This window comes from Pyxicephalus adspersus, chromosome 2, assembly GCF_032062135.1.
Source record: "Pyxicephalus adspersus chromosome 2, UCB_Pads_2.0, whole genome shotgun sequence".
NCBI classification, from domain to species: domain Eukaryota; kingdom Metazoa; phylum Chordata; class Amphibia; order Anura; family Pyxicephalidae; genus Pyxicephalus; species Pyxicephalus adspersus.
This window is the reverse complement of record NC_092859.1, coordinates 71,177,374-71,190,461: the sequence shown is the minus strand read 5'-3', so window position 1 is coordinate 71,190,461 and position 13,088 is coordinate 71,177,374. Positions and strand designations below refer to the sequence as shown.

Here is a 13,088-nt window from a genome sequence, read left to right as displayed (position 1 = left end):
AAAAACACACAATTGGCAATCTTGCTTCCAATAAAGAGAGTTATGTACACAATTGATCAATATTATAAATAATCCCCCAATTTAAAATCTAATTATGCACAGCATGCTTATTGATTTGCCAATTGCTGCCTGTCTGCCCGCCTATACATTTTCACACTGTCAAGGAAGCATGTTATGTTAGCTCAGTAAATATAACACTGGAGATAAAGATGTAAAGACCATGCAAAGCTAACAATCTTCTATTAACTAAGCGGAGTAAGAATAGTAAAGGACCATTTAAAATAAATACAATCTAGCAGTAAAAATTTATAACAACTCACTATTAGGATGTTAAAGACATTTTCCAAAATATTTGCAAAATATGTGTGGCTGTCCACTAGAAAAACTAGCAATATGATTATTGTGAGCAAAGTCATTTGTTTTTCCCAGGCATTAATACAGCAACACTGAAGGTCAATCTATCTTTGCAAGCTTCAATCTATAGTAAGTTTGCGAAGGGATATTGTGGGATAACTGAGGTCTACAAGAGTTTCTAGAGTTCTTGTGCTCGCTATGTAATGGCACACAAATCATTTTAGGACACGTGTCATATTTATGCTCGACCAGATGAACAAAAAGTGAACCTGAGAGAAGAAAAATGGGAGATGGCACTGCTGACAAGTTCCTTGACATGCAAACTCATCCTCCAGCCTCACATATTGACAACTAATGAGCATAAATTTTGGGACTTACCCTAACTGTTCCGTTACAATGTTTTTTTTAAGTATATTGCTAGTAACCTGGCTTTCGTTCGTATCCTGTAGCTAACTTGAACACGAGAGTTGCAATTTGTCATACCGGATTTAACAATCCAGATGAATGTACACGAATAGGCTACAGCACCACAACAAAACAATAGTGGTGCATGTTACAACACAGGTTCCTGATAATTAGACTTTAGGGTGTTCTGAAGGTCCCAGGTTGGGGAGATGTAGAAAAGTGGCTTTAATCGGTGTAGAACTAAGATGACCAGGACATACCAGAACTAGGTGAAAAATAAAGTGGGGATATGCTAAATCCTACTACCAATGATATTTCCAGCTTGCACTGGAAAACCTTGAAAAGGCCACACTGATCATATCTAAGCGTAAACAGGTAAAATAAAAGACACGTGAGAGGCCTAACACAGAAGTCCTATGTTAAAGATCAAAGAAAATTTTTATGATCACTAGAATAAAATAAAGCAGTCAGAAAAAAAATTTACAAGAAAAAGTTAGCGTTCACAAATTATACTAACCTTATTACAGTGACGTCCGATGCCCATTAGAAAGTTGTCTGGTTTGATGTCTCTGTGTATAAAATTCTTTGTGTGTACATATTCAATTCTACTGATCATCTAAATATGAGAAAAAATAGAATGTGCACAAATTACTTGTCATTTGCTACATTTTAATGAAATGGCACATTCAAAACACAAGACCCAACACAACATTACAGGTACCTAATACAATATGGTCTACCAAATAACACTTGACTAGCCAAATATTCATGTTGCTGAACAGCCCATCAAAAAGAAATTCTGCTCTGAAGTCTGAGAAGATACGGTTACATTACAGAGTGTTCATCCTACGTAACCCCAGCTACACTTGGGGGCTTCAGCTGACCTAAACGCCAACCTGGTGTCCTGTAGTGATGTGGAGGACAGCAGAAGAAAGCACCAAGTGTAGCAGAGGACACATGAGATTAGTGCTAGATTTTAGTGGACAAGAGAGGAAGATTTTTTTATTTTCCAAAGGGCAGTATTTAGCAAGGCCACTTGTTAAGCTAATTTTGGTTTGGGTATAATTCCGCTACAAAATCATTTTTTTTTTATTCCTGGCACCATTTGTTTCATCACATGAAGCAGTGAAGGTTAAAGATCTGAAATCTTATCCCAAAAAAAACAAAAACAAAAAGTAATATAATGCACCTTCTGCTAGATAAGGTATCTTTTATCTGCATTCACTATTTTTCAGGTGTTTATCTCCCACAACCCGTGAAAATAACACTTTTGGTATTCTATATGATCTTCTCAGTCTGGAACCTGAACACAAACGCCAACTAATGTGCCATGGGGAATGCAATAGAGCATGGCGGCAGTCCATACTAATTAAAAATTACTGAAGAAACGGAAACACTACAAGGCAGTCTTGCAGCTAAAGTTTTATAGGCAAACATTTAGGTGCATGCACCTGCAGAATTGAGAAGGGAGCTTTTGTGCATCATAAAATACACTGAGGTTTGCCAGGTCAACTGCAGCTAGCCATGTCGCTTCCTCTTATTAGACATAACAAGCACATTCCATTCAGATTTATGGGAAGTCTACACACTGGAAGCTGGAGGGTATCTACAAAATAATAGACTAGTAAAAATACACCCTCCTTTGCAAAAGAACACAACTTACCTGGTCTGCTAACATAAGCACAGTTTTCATGGTGAACCTGCGTGAACAAAAATTGAACAGATCTTCGAGACTTGGCCCAAGCAGATCCATGACTAGAACGTTGTAATCTTTTTCTTGCCCATACCACCTAAGTGGAAACATACATATTTATAAGTATGCATGGTGACAAAATACAAAAACAGGACACTTCTTATATTTCACTGTGAAAAATTACAAATAGAATGTGTAGGAGTAATCCGCATATAAAGCGTTAATAAACTTAAGTAAAAAGCAAAAGATCCCGTAGCCACACTTTGAATTATGTATAACTTGCCTGAATAACAATACCTTCAATTAATCTAAATAAGCATTTGGAAGATTCTTGCAGAAAACCTTAGTTCTAAGGTGGCTACATTCCCCCTTAGGAATTCTACGGTAGTCATTGACCATAACCACAACAAAGATGTAAGCGAGATGTAAAGTAATTTGCCATGCACGCACAAGTGGGCTATGTCTCTTCATTATGTAAACAGGACACTGTGCAGAATCTGTCCCATTACCACAATAAACAAGCAACGCTCAGCTGAAGGCATGCCTCTGCATACACACAATACAATACAATAAAAAAAGTAGAGTGCCAATGGGACATGCTGTTCTCGCATCAGAGCTTCCCTATGTATTTCCCGGGTGAAAATTTCAGAATTCTGGGAAGTGCTCAGACAAGGAGCTTAGTGGAAACTTATAGGAGGTAAAGATAATTAGAAAAAAAAAGCGCAGAGCACTTCCCAGAATTCTGGAATGTTTGCAACAGTAAATGTTTGCAAAGGTGACCTACCGAATGTGTGGGATGCCAACTCCTCCTTGCAAAATCTTATATAGTTTACTTTCATACAACAACTGTGGGTGACGGGCTTTCTGTGACTCCAGTTTTACAGCAACTTCCTGCAAAAAAAAAAAAAAAAAAAAAAAGTTAGGCCTTTTTTTTTTTTAAATTTAGAGGCAAATCAGATACTATCTGCACGCTGCAAAATCCTAAATTGTACCAACACAATATACTGTAGCATAAAACATCAGTTTTAAACTGGAAATCCTGCAGTAATGGCAATTGAAAGGCATTGGCTTAGTGCTGTCAGCCTGAAACAGTTTGTTTAACTAATTACTGGACAAGTGTGCTGGGGCACTTTTTGTATTATATTACACTATACATATCCAATGCTAGCAAGAAAAATCACAGTTGCCGCACTACATACTGAAATATGCTTCATCGCTGGCTTATATGCTGCAGTATCCCGATCAATAAATAACTTGCTGGAAGCTATGGTTAAACCAAAGGTGTATTACCACAGATGGCAACAGAGCTTTTGGCAAGCTATAATCATTAGCAGACCTGCTCATTTGACCCGGGAAAAACTGACTACAGAAACAGAGGATGCAAAAAAACGTTTTTACAGCCTGTTAAAATATATGTAAATTTTTAAAATGTTCACTGTATGTATGACCACAAAAAGAGCAAAAAATAAGCCTCAAGGAAAAAAAAATTGCGTGCCATCAATTTTATATACAAACCTATCAATGGATTATCTGTAGGTTTTAGTGGTTATAAAGAAAAACATTTTTTCCATGGACTGAAGCAGTTTAACTGCTTTTACAAAATATTTCCAGAGGAAAGGGTAAATTTCAGTCAGACTGTAAAAGGATTAAACTTTGTACATTACATATCAGCCATGATATTACTTCCTCACAGATTCTAAACAGTTTATCAAACCTTGTGGAAATAAACTTGTGCTGCCAGGGATTACAGGGACAGTAGGTTGTTCCTAATCTGCCCTGTTGGGTCTCGAACAACCAATGTTGCAGTCATCTATAGCCATGTCTTTGCAGCTAGGCCATTTACCATGTCTTCTCCCCTTCAAAGGACGCTAGTGAGCCCAGCAACATGTCTATCTAGCAATTACCCATTGAGAATAATTATTAATATTCAGAATGATCATTAACAATTGTTTTCACTAACAAAAGTTAAAAATAAAAACATAGTATGTTTCCTTTATTTTACACATTATATACCCACTTCAGTGTTTGCCCATTCATTTTATTCTTTACCCCCGCCCCCCCCAGCGGTAATTCCGAGTGTGACTCAGCGTGGATTTTCCATGAAAAAAGGGGTAATCCCCAGTCACACTCAGGGTCACTAAAAACATTTAAAAAAAACCCACTTACCTTGTTTCATTGGCATCCCCCGGCGTCCTGCTGGTCCTCGGGACACGTCCTCCTCCTCCGACCTCCAGCCGGTGACTGCAGAAACATTCTCCGGGCGTCGGGAAATTCAAATAACTTTGTTTTGGATTCAATACAAAATAGCTGTATTGAGTCTAATACAAAGAAATCTTTATATAATATATAGGGGGGGGGGGGGGGGGGGGGGGGAATCTATCACTGACTACATATGCCCAAGTGGCATCAACACAGCAAAGACTATTTTGTGTCTACAGTACTTTTCCTCAGGTCTTCAAAATATTGCAGTACTGCCAATTGGTGGAATGCACAGGAAAACATTTGATAATATTTTAAATCTATCTATGGTACATTTAATTGACGCACAAGAGTCATTAAGAGACTAGAAAATTAATAGCAACCATGACCACAGCACAACACACCTATGTTATTCTTATAGAGGCTATCCTTTAATATAAATATGTCCAACCTGTAAGGGTGCTCAGCTCTTCATTTACTCATTAAGGCACAGTTAATCCTCTACATTAGGACTGACATTAAAATATGCAGTACCAAGCATGTACTCTGCATCAAGGACAATGCAGAAAAGGGCAGCTTACCTCACACGGTAAGAAAACAGGAACCCCCTGTACAGAAGTACAGCCTAATGCAAGTTTCCTTTAATTATTGTGTGGAAAAGGATTTCAGGAAGAAACTGTGCAGTGAGATGAGATGACATAGGAAGAATCTGGAAGAAGGCTGCACCCACCGTCCTGCCTGCACTGTTAAGAAGGAATAGGGGACAGCATGGGACCGACTAGAGTCAGATTGTGTTGCTTGATTTTTTTTTCTTCTTTAAATTAAATTACATTCTGCTTTAACAAACTGGGACCAAATATTTTAACAGACAGAAAGTGGAAGAAACTCAACAACAACACAAACAAGAAGATGAATCTTGTTGGCTTTTTTTTTTTTTTTGCTGTCTCTTTTGCAGTTTTACCTTTACTGCATTGTCTGGGCTAATGGTTTCCTAAAACAGGAAGTAAAGGGAAATCTACAAAAGGAAAAAAAAAAGTTTTGGATATAGAGACACATGATCTCCCACACAAATGCTGAAAGGTTTAATACCTACAAGTACAGAGTAAAGCATTAGCTTTATACTGCACTGCAGTAAAGGCTTACAAAAGTTGCAACAGAACAAGGCAAGTTCTCAAAGCAATTATGTTGATTATTTAAATACTAGCCTAACACGCATATTAACCACCTTTTAATTTTTAATAATCTATTGTGTATCTGTGCACCTATGCACACAAACTTGAGTCCTTATTTAGTGACTTTTAGCTAACAGACTGAAGTCCTAATAATGTTTACCACCTACTTCCTGTGAACGATAAGTCCCATCCTCACATATCGATGGATGGAAGAGGTAAAATAGGGAAACTTTAGATGTCAAATTGACTTACTACTGATCTGTCCCATCGGCTGAATGCATAGATGAGAGGAAATGAGGTGCAGGGAGATCAGGCCCATAAACAGTTCTGTATGTGCATGTCAACCCGACTACAATTAGAATTTGTAATATATATATATATATATATATAAAAATCAGTGCCTGGGATGGCAAGCACAACAGCAGAACAGTACAGTCAAAAATCTAACTCTCTGGCGGCTTTTTGTTTAAGCTCTAAACTGTGCAGTGCATACTTGCTGCTTACTGGCAGATGCTCACCACCTACCAATGAGTCACTTTACCATGGACTTACCTGACGTGGTAAGCACTGCACACATTTAGGTATGTGCCTCCTCCAACAACTTTATAACAACTCATGGAAGAGAATGGCACAGACCACACTTCTATGACAACTGTCCTTCACTCAGACCAGCCCACAAAAAGCGGAATTTAAAGAAAAAAAAATATCAGCTGCACAAACACATTTAGGAGCAGATGGCAAATCAATGGTCACAATGTTATACTGTATTAGATCAAGAGGGCACCTGAAACATCCTTCTTTTTCCTGAAAGTCACCTCAGCTCTGTAAGCAAGAACTACAGACACCGTACATACACAGGTGAAGAAAAGGCATTTACTACCGAGGGAAGGTGCTCCTTGAAGCAAATCAAATGTTTTATGTAATATGGGCCTCAAATAGGTTGTTTTGATTTGATGAACCTGTGGTAATTTTCAATATCCCCCCATGCACTTTTTTTTATATTTACCAACTTTTAGTTTGAAAAATATTGTAAAATAAATGAAACAATGCTCATGCCTCAACACTGGAATGCAAACTTAAAAAGACTCCTGATAAACTCTGAATTATTGCAAGCAACTCTGTCAGTTTACACCATGGTGTTTTTTTTAAACCAGGAAAGTGGGAAGTATATTTTACAGATGACATTTTTGGGAAAGTTAGGCACAGCCAACTATACATTGCAAATAAGGCTTCACAAGAAGCTTTTCCAGATTACATGGGCAGAGCTCTAAAAAAAAAAAAAAAAAAAAAAAAAAAGAAGATTTCTTAATCATTTTAAATAGAAACTGTACTTCCACACTAGTTTGCAAGAAGGCATGATTTCTATTACAAAAGGGACATTGCATGTCCCTTCCACAATACTTACCTTCCTCTGACCAATCTTTAAAGAACACTGACAGGCCAGGACTCAAACTCCTGTGTGCATGTTGAATGGGCTTTAATACACATAAATACGTACCACTGAACTTGCTTTTTGCAGTGCGCCACCCTACAGTGCAACACATTACAGTAGTAAGAATGGTGTCTTACATGTGCAAAAGCAGTGCAATAGTATGAACAATACTCAAAAGTTATGACAACTTTGTAGCGGAACGGTTATTCAAAATATGTAAGAAGAATTCTGCAAATATATATATATTTCCCCTTTTTGTTTCTGCAGCTCAGACCCATTTGTCAAATTACAGGTGAAATTTCAGGCAGTACATACGTAACTTGAAATATATCCAAAGGCCTATAGTCTAGTGGATACATTCTTGGCATTTCACATGTTATAAACCTGATGATTGCAATCTTAGAAAGGAGCTATAGAAGTATAGAAATGAATGAATAATGGATCCTTACTTAAAACAGACACAGCTAACCAGGTAAAACATACTTCACAACAACTTGTTTCCAGACCAACAAAAGTAATCTATTATATGTGCATTTGTATATTGTCCCTGTTGTGAAGAAGAGGCCTTGAGAGTGCTGCTGGGTGCTTTCTTGGATGTCACGTCAGCAGCTTTAGAGCTGTCACTCAGGAGACAATCTCTATATTATTATAATATTCTGACACTCCTATCAGGTAGCTTGGGAAGGTTACGTCAAGAGGTGAGGGAGAGAGATTCCAGGCCAGCACAAAGAGTAAGGAGACACTCCCATATGAGGAGAGGTCATAACATGAAAGGAGGGTAGTGGTGTCTCTGCTAGAAAACGGGCTAAGCCTACTGCTAGCAAGTTCGACAGCACAAAGCAAGTGAATTCATTTTTCCTTGAAATGAAAACACTGCAGTTGAACACTTTTAGGGAAAAAAAAAAAATTAAAAAGTCCAGATAATTACATGTTGGGAAAGTTTGGTCCCCCCCCCAGGGGTCATTAAGTACGAGTTACGTACGGGTATAGTAAAAAAGAAAAAATGTAAAACGGATAACTGCAAAAGATGGCACATGAGCCAAGGTCTAGATAGGTATTAGCTGTGGTATTCTCCACTAGGATTGTTAGGTCTGTACATTTTTGCCAAATCCATGTACACAATAATTGTCTCCACAGTCCTGATTTCCAGTCTTGTGACAACATCTGCAATTCTGGCCTAGAAGACTATTAAGACTTGTAGAGACGTGTAATTAAGGCAAAACTAAGATAAGGAATCTAAATGCTGCCGCTATGGATCACATTATAAAGATGATAGTCACCTGCCTGCTATGCTGACTCACTGACTTCCAAACCTGCCAAGCCCCAACTTGTACAAATATACAAACCATGGAAGGAGAAAATATTGGGACAGCTTAACTTGCCTTGCGAGCTTTTTCTTAGTCAGATCAAAATGTTGGCCAAGCAATAAGCATTATTAGGTCAAGAATATTAGTCACCATACTCTGATATTAGACACCAATCTTACAACCTCTACAATCTGAACACAGTGTAACTAGGATTGTGTGTAGGTTACAGCAGAAAAAAGCAATACAAAGCTCCCAATGCCAGCACACCACATACACATCCTCACCTTACCCATTTGGCGATTTGTGAATATTTAATTGTCACTAAATTTAAATGTCATGGGTTTGTTTACTACCATTTATTCTCCTGGTCAACTCACCATGAACTGGAAAGCCAACCTAATTAGTGGATAGTTGTTGAATAGAAATGTATATTTGGTAGCAAAAAGTTTTCAAGACCAGCAAATGTAGAAAGTTCAAAAAATGAAGTGACTGCATAAAGCTACGTACACACTTCCAATTATTATCGTTGGAAAACGAACGACGAACGTTCATGCACGATATATACGAACGATCGTATAGCACCGATCCTGCACATAGAGATAACGACACGATTGTTCGTAGATATTGTACACACAATAGATACGATCGTTTGAGCGATAGAGGAACTATGTGCACGACAGGAAAGTGAACGGACGTTCGTTCATCACGCATGCTATGAACATGGACGATCAACGAACGACCGTACACACGAACGATGTTCAACGATCGTCGTCCAGCGACTTTCCTCGTTCGTCGGCGTCATTGGTTACTTTTTTACGAACGTTTTTTTGCCCAATCGATCGTTCGTCGTTCGATTGGAACGATAAAAATTGGAAGTGTGTACGCACCTTTAGTTTCATAACACACATTCTGTTCCTTCACGTCAACTTTATCTAGAGGGAATGATAGTTGTCTCAGGAATTCAAACATGGTACTAGGTAGGATTACCTTACCTTACCATGGAAACACTGGCGCTGTGCTGGTAAAGTGCAATTAAACCTTTAGAGGAAAATTCATTTGCAAAGATTCATTATGTTTTCCCATCAAGATATTAGGCATTAAGGGAAACCTCCACACACAAATAACGCAGGATGTCATTGCAGTCACTCTGATCTAATGATCTGCATACTCATTCCGGGTCAGCACTTTAAAGTTCTGAAGCCATTAGAGCAGAATGTGACTTTGCTAGGACTGACATACAACGTGGTCATAATTGGGGAAATGAAGTAAAATAGTTTAGCTTTACCAACAAATTTGCCCATGATTGAGCTTAACTAGCGGTCAGATGACTGTTCTAGGCCCTGAAGTTAGAGATAATTTAGACTTCATTTGCAACCTTCCCATTCACAATGAGGGTACAAGAAAAAAAAAGTTTAACCCAGAGCTTATACTCTATGCCCGCTTTCATGAGAAAGAACAAGGCAATTACCAAACCAGTCATGTGACAGAAGGGAAGTAACACTTCATCTCCATGGCTAAAGGTGTACCAGGTATGCCATGACACCCCATGGGGGGCAAGCAGTTGCATGTACAAAGAGCAGCTTCACACTGCTTAAATAACAAAAGGGTGCAATGTTTGAGATATAGTTAGGAGTTGGAACCTGGTGAGTTACTACCATGAGGGGATATTAGCATAAAAAAAGCTCTTTACCTGATACAGCCTGGGGGAGAAGTCCACAAACAAAAGCACACACATCCAAACACATTTATAAAGCATGGCAACGTGTTTCACAAATAAGGCTAACTTTACCCAAATTTCCTTTTGCCCAAAACACAGACACAGCATGCTTTGTTATAAGAAAAACATGTTAATAGCTCACAAAAGTCTAATTCCCCGCACACACGATGAATTGAATCATATTGATGAATATCACAAGACATAGGTGTAAACCTCTCCCATCGGTTTGTATTGTGTTGCTTGCCACAGTTTTCCAGCAGTGAAACCCATAGAAGTGTGTCCATATATTATATTTATAAAAGTAACAATGCCTTAGGGTATCATATCCAAATGGACTGAACTTTAGATAAAGTTCTAAATAATGGAGCCAGATGTGTCCAGAATGTAAGAAGGAAAAGAAGTGAAAAGGAGTGTTTCACACATTACACAGCTAACATGGAGTACAGCAAATATCACAAAACTAAAGGCAAAGTGAGTACCAGGAAGTTGGGGTGATTTAGGAAAATGAAGTCAGGGATAACTATGGCATGACAACGGACAACTAACAAACCATGGCTATGACCGGCACATACATAGTGATTCATGATGGGGAAACCATCTCCATAAACCCATGGACACCACAATATTCAGCAAGATTTGTGACTTCACCCACACGTAACATCTCATTGTGTACACAGTTATCACAAACTAAGTTCTGAAAGATTGGAAATCAAACCAAAATGTTTATTTAGCGATTTCACAGTTTAAAAAGCCCCAATGTTTGTCACCATCTCAGGGAGTGCAGAGGATCCATGGAGCCCTTCGCCCAGCAGTATAATTAGATCTCACAACGTGTGCTGTACATTTGTGTTTAGCCCATGTGTGCGGATCTGGAGCTGCTTGGATTTTAGATTCTCTGCAGCTTTATATTCCTGGCAGAACATTCACAGTATGGGGTGAGATATGAGAACAAGGCTTGTGGGTACACAGTATACATCCTATGATCACTCCATGCTCTATATGAAGGCCAATCACTTCCTTATAAACAATTACAAAGATGAAATGGCCTTCCTATGCCTAGCACCCTGCCCTCCCTATAATCCGGGGCTGGGGATTAGACGTATTGTCTGGCCGGGTGTGATGATGGTCAGAGTTGGGTTGTAAGTAATGAGTGATTAGCACAACACTTGTTACAGGCCTGATAACCCGATACAAGCACCCCACACCCCCGGGATAATTTCACATTCCATGCTGCAGTGCCCGGCTACCCCCAATCTATAGACCACACACACACACAAATAACATGGAGGGGGATTAGGGTCAAACAGCCCCTTCAGCAGCCAGCAGAGGGCGCCCAGCAGGCCGCACTATAGAGGCCATAGGCGCTTAGGCAATCAGCAGAGGGCGCTCCCCTCAGGCCGTGTTATGTAGGGCCACGTTACCTCGCCATTGGTGATGTTAATCGCCAGGTAGATATCTCCAAAAGAGCCAGATCCGATTTTCCGCACCAGCTTGTATTTGCCACCGACAATAAATTCGGCTTTTGAGCCGCTGCTGCTCGCCATGATCCGGGAAAAGTTACAGGCGACAATAAGTTTGGTTATAGCCCGTGCTGGAATGGCACAGAAAGCCCGATGAGAAAGGGGCCGAGGGAGCTGCCCAGGTCCCGGAGGGCAAGGAGGAGCGCTCGCTGTGTGTTCAGTCGGCGGTAGCGCCGCTCCCCTAAGAATTGCTGCCCTTCCGTCTGAGCGTGGAGCGGCTCTGCCGAGCCTGCCGGATCCGGTACCGCCGGGTTTGTGTGGCGTTCCCTCCCTGTGTCACAGCCGCAGCCCCACCGCGTCTTCCTCAGGCCGCCATCTTGTGTTCTCTTCTTCCTGCTAACCCCTCCGCTTTCACTCCCTCACCACAAAATGCCCTCCTCCGTGCCGCACTGCACCCTGGGTACAAGGGAAGGAGCGTACGACGTTATCTCACACTGCGTCCACACAGCCGTCCTGCGGCCACGCCCCTCTGGGTGGGTGGGTTACGTCACGGCGCGCCCAAATGCCGGTGGCCATGTTTGCTGTGGGCGGTGTGGTATTGGGTTATTTAGGAATGATGCTGTTAGTTACTTCATAGTTTTTTGTGTGGCGGTCTTATATTTCGGCTTACTTAGTGAAATTGGCGGTTTTGGTTAAAGTCAAGTTAAACTAAATTTAAATTAAAGTCGCGGCAATTTGTTTTTGTTCTCCACGTTGTTACTTAAATCCGTTTTTTATTGACAGAGGGCTCTAGGGGAAACGGGTCTCGGCGATAGAGAACTAGAGACAAAATGTCTTCCCGCCCTACTCCCTCCACCTCTCCTTTCGCAGTGTCACAGTAAACAAAGATGGCGGCGCTGGTGGCTGACAGGAGACCTCGTATGGTGTGTACAAGGTGCTGCAGCCAGCCGGCTCAGACAAGCCCAGGGCGTCAGTGTGAGCAATGAAGTGCTACCACACCCCAATCTGTCCTACCTTTACTGTCATTACAGTTACTCACAAATGCACAGGAAGCTTAAATTGGCGTCTGGAAACAATAAAATGTTTTCCATACACCCTGTGCTGACTGTGCAGATACCTGGCAATGTCAGGGCTTCTTGGTACAAGTTTGCAGGACTTTCCTGAATGACAATTTATTTCAGGTAGAAATCCTAATGGCTGCCATGTTCATTGGGTTTGTATTAGACTTACAATAGAGAGTATGCGTATAGAGAGCCTATACAGCATGGAACAACATACCTGTAAAGCAGGGGGTGTCAAACTCTGGCCGGGGGCCAAATCTGGCCCGCAAAACGTCCTATTTTTTTTTG

General features: G+C 40.3%; 1 protein-coding gene across 2 annotated transcripts in view; it reads right to left on the bottom strand.

Moving 5' to 3' along the window:
* The window catches only part of CSNK1A1 (casein kinase 1 alpha 1), a 21,809-nt gene extending 9,624 nt beyond the window's left edge, over positions 1 to 12,185 (bottom strand). For both annotated transcript variants that reach the window (XM_072400971.1, XM_072400972.1), the window contains exons 1-4: positions 11,701 to 12,185; positions 3,237 to 3,343; positions 2,423 to 2,549; positions 1,277 to 1,375 (exon numbers count right to left, since the gene is read on the bottom strand). In XM_072400971.1, coding sequence (XP_072257072.1) covers positions 1,277 to 1,375; positions 2,423 to 2,549; positions 3,237 to 3,343; positions 11,701 to 11,823 — 456 coding nt within the window. In that variant the 5' untranslated portion in view covers positions 11,824 to 12,185. The remainder of the gene's footprint in view (positions 1 to 1,276; positions 1,376 to 2,422; positions 2,550 to 3,236; positions 3,344 to 11,700) is intronic.
* Positions 12,186 to 13,088: the final 903 nt, after the last annotated feature.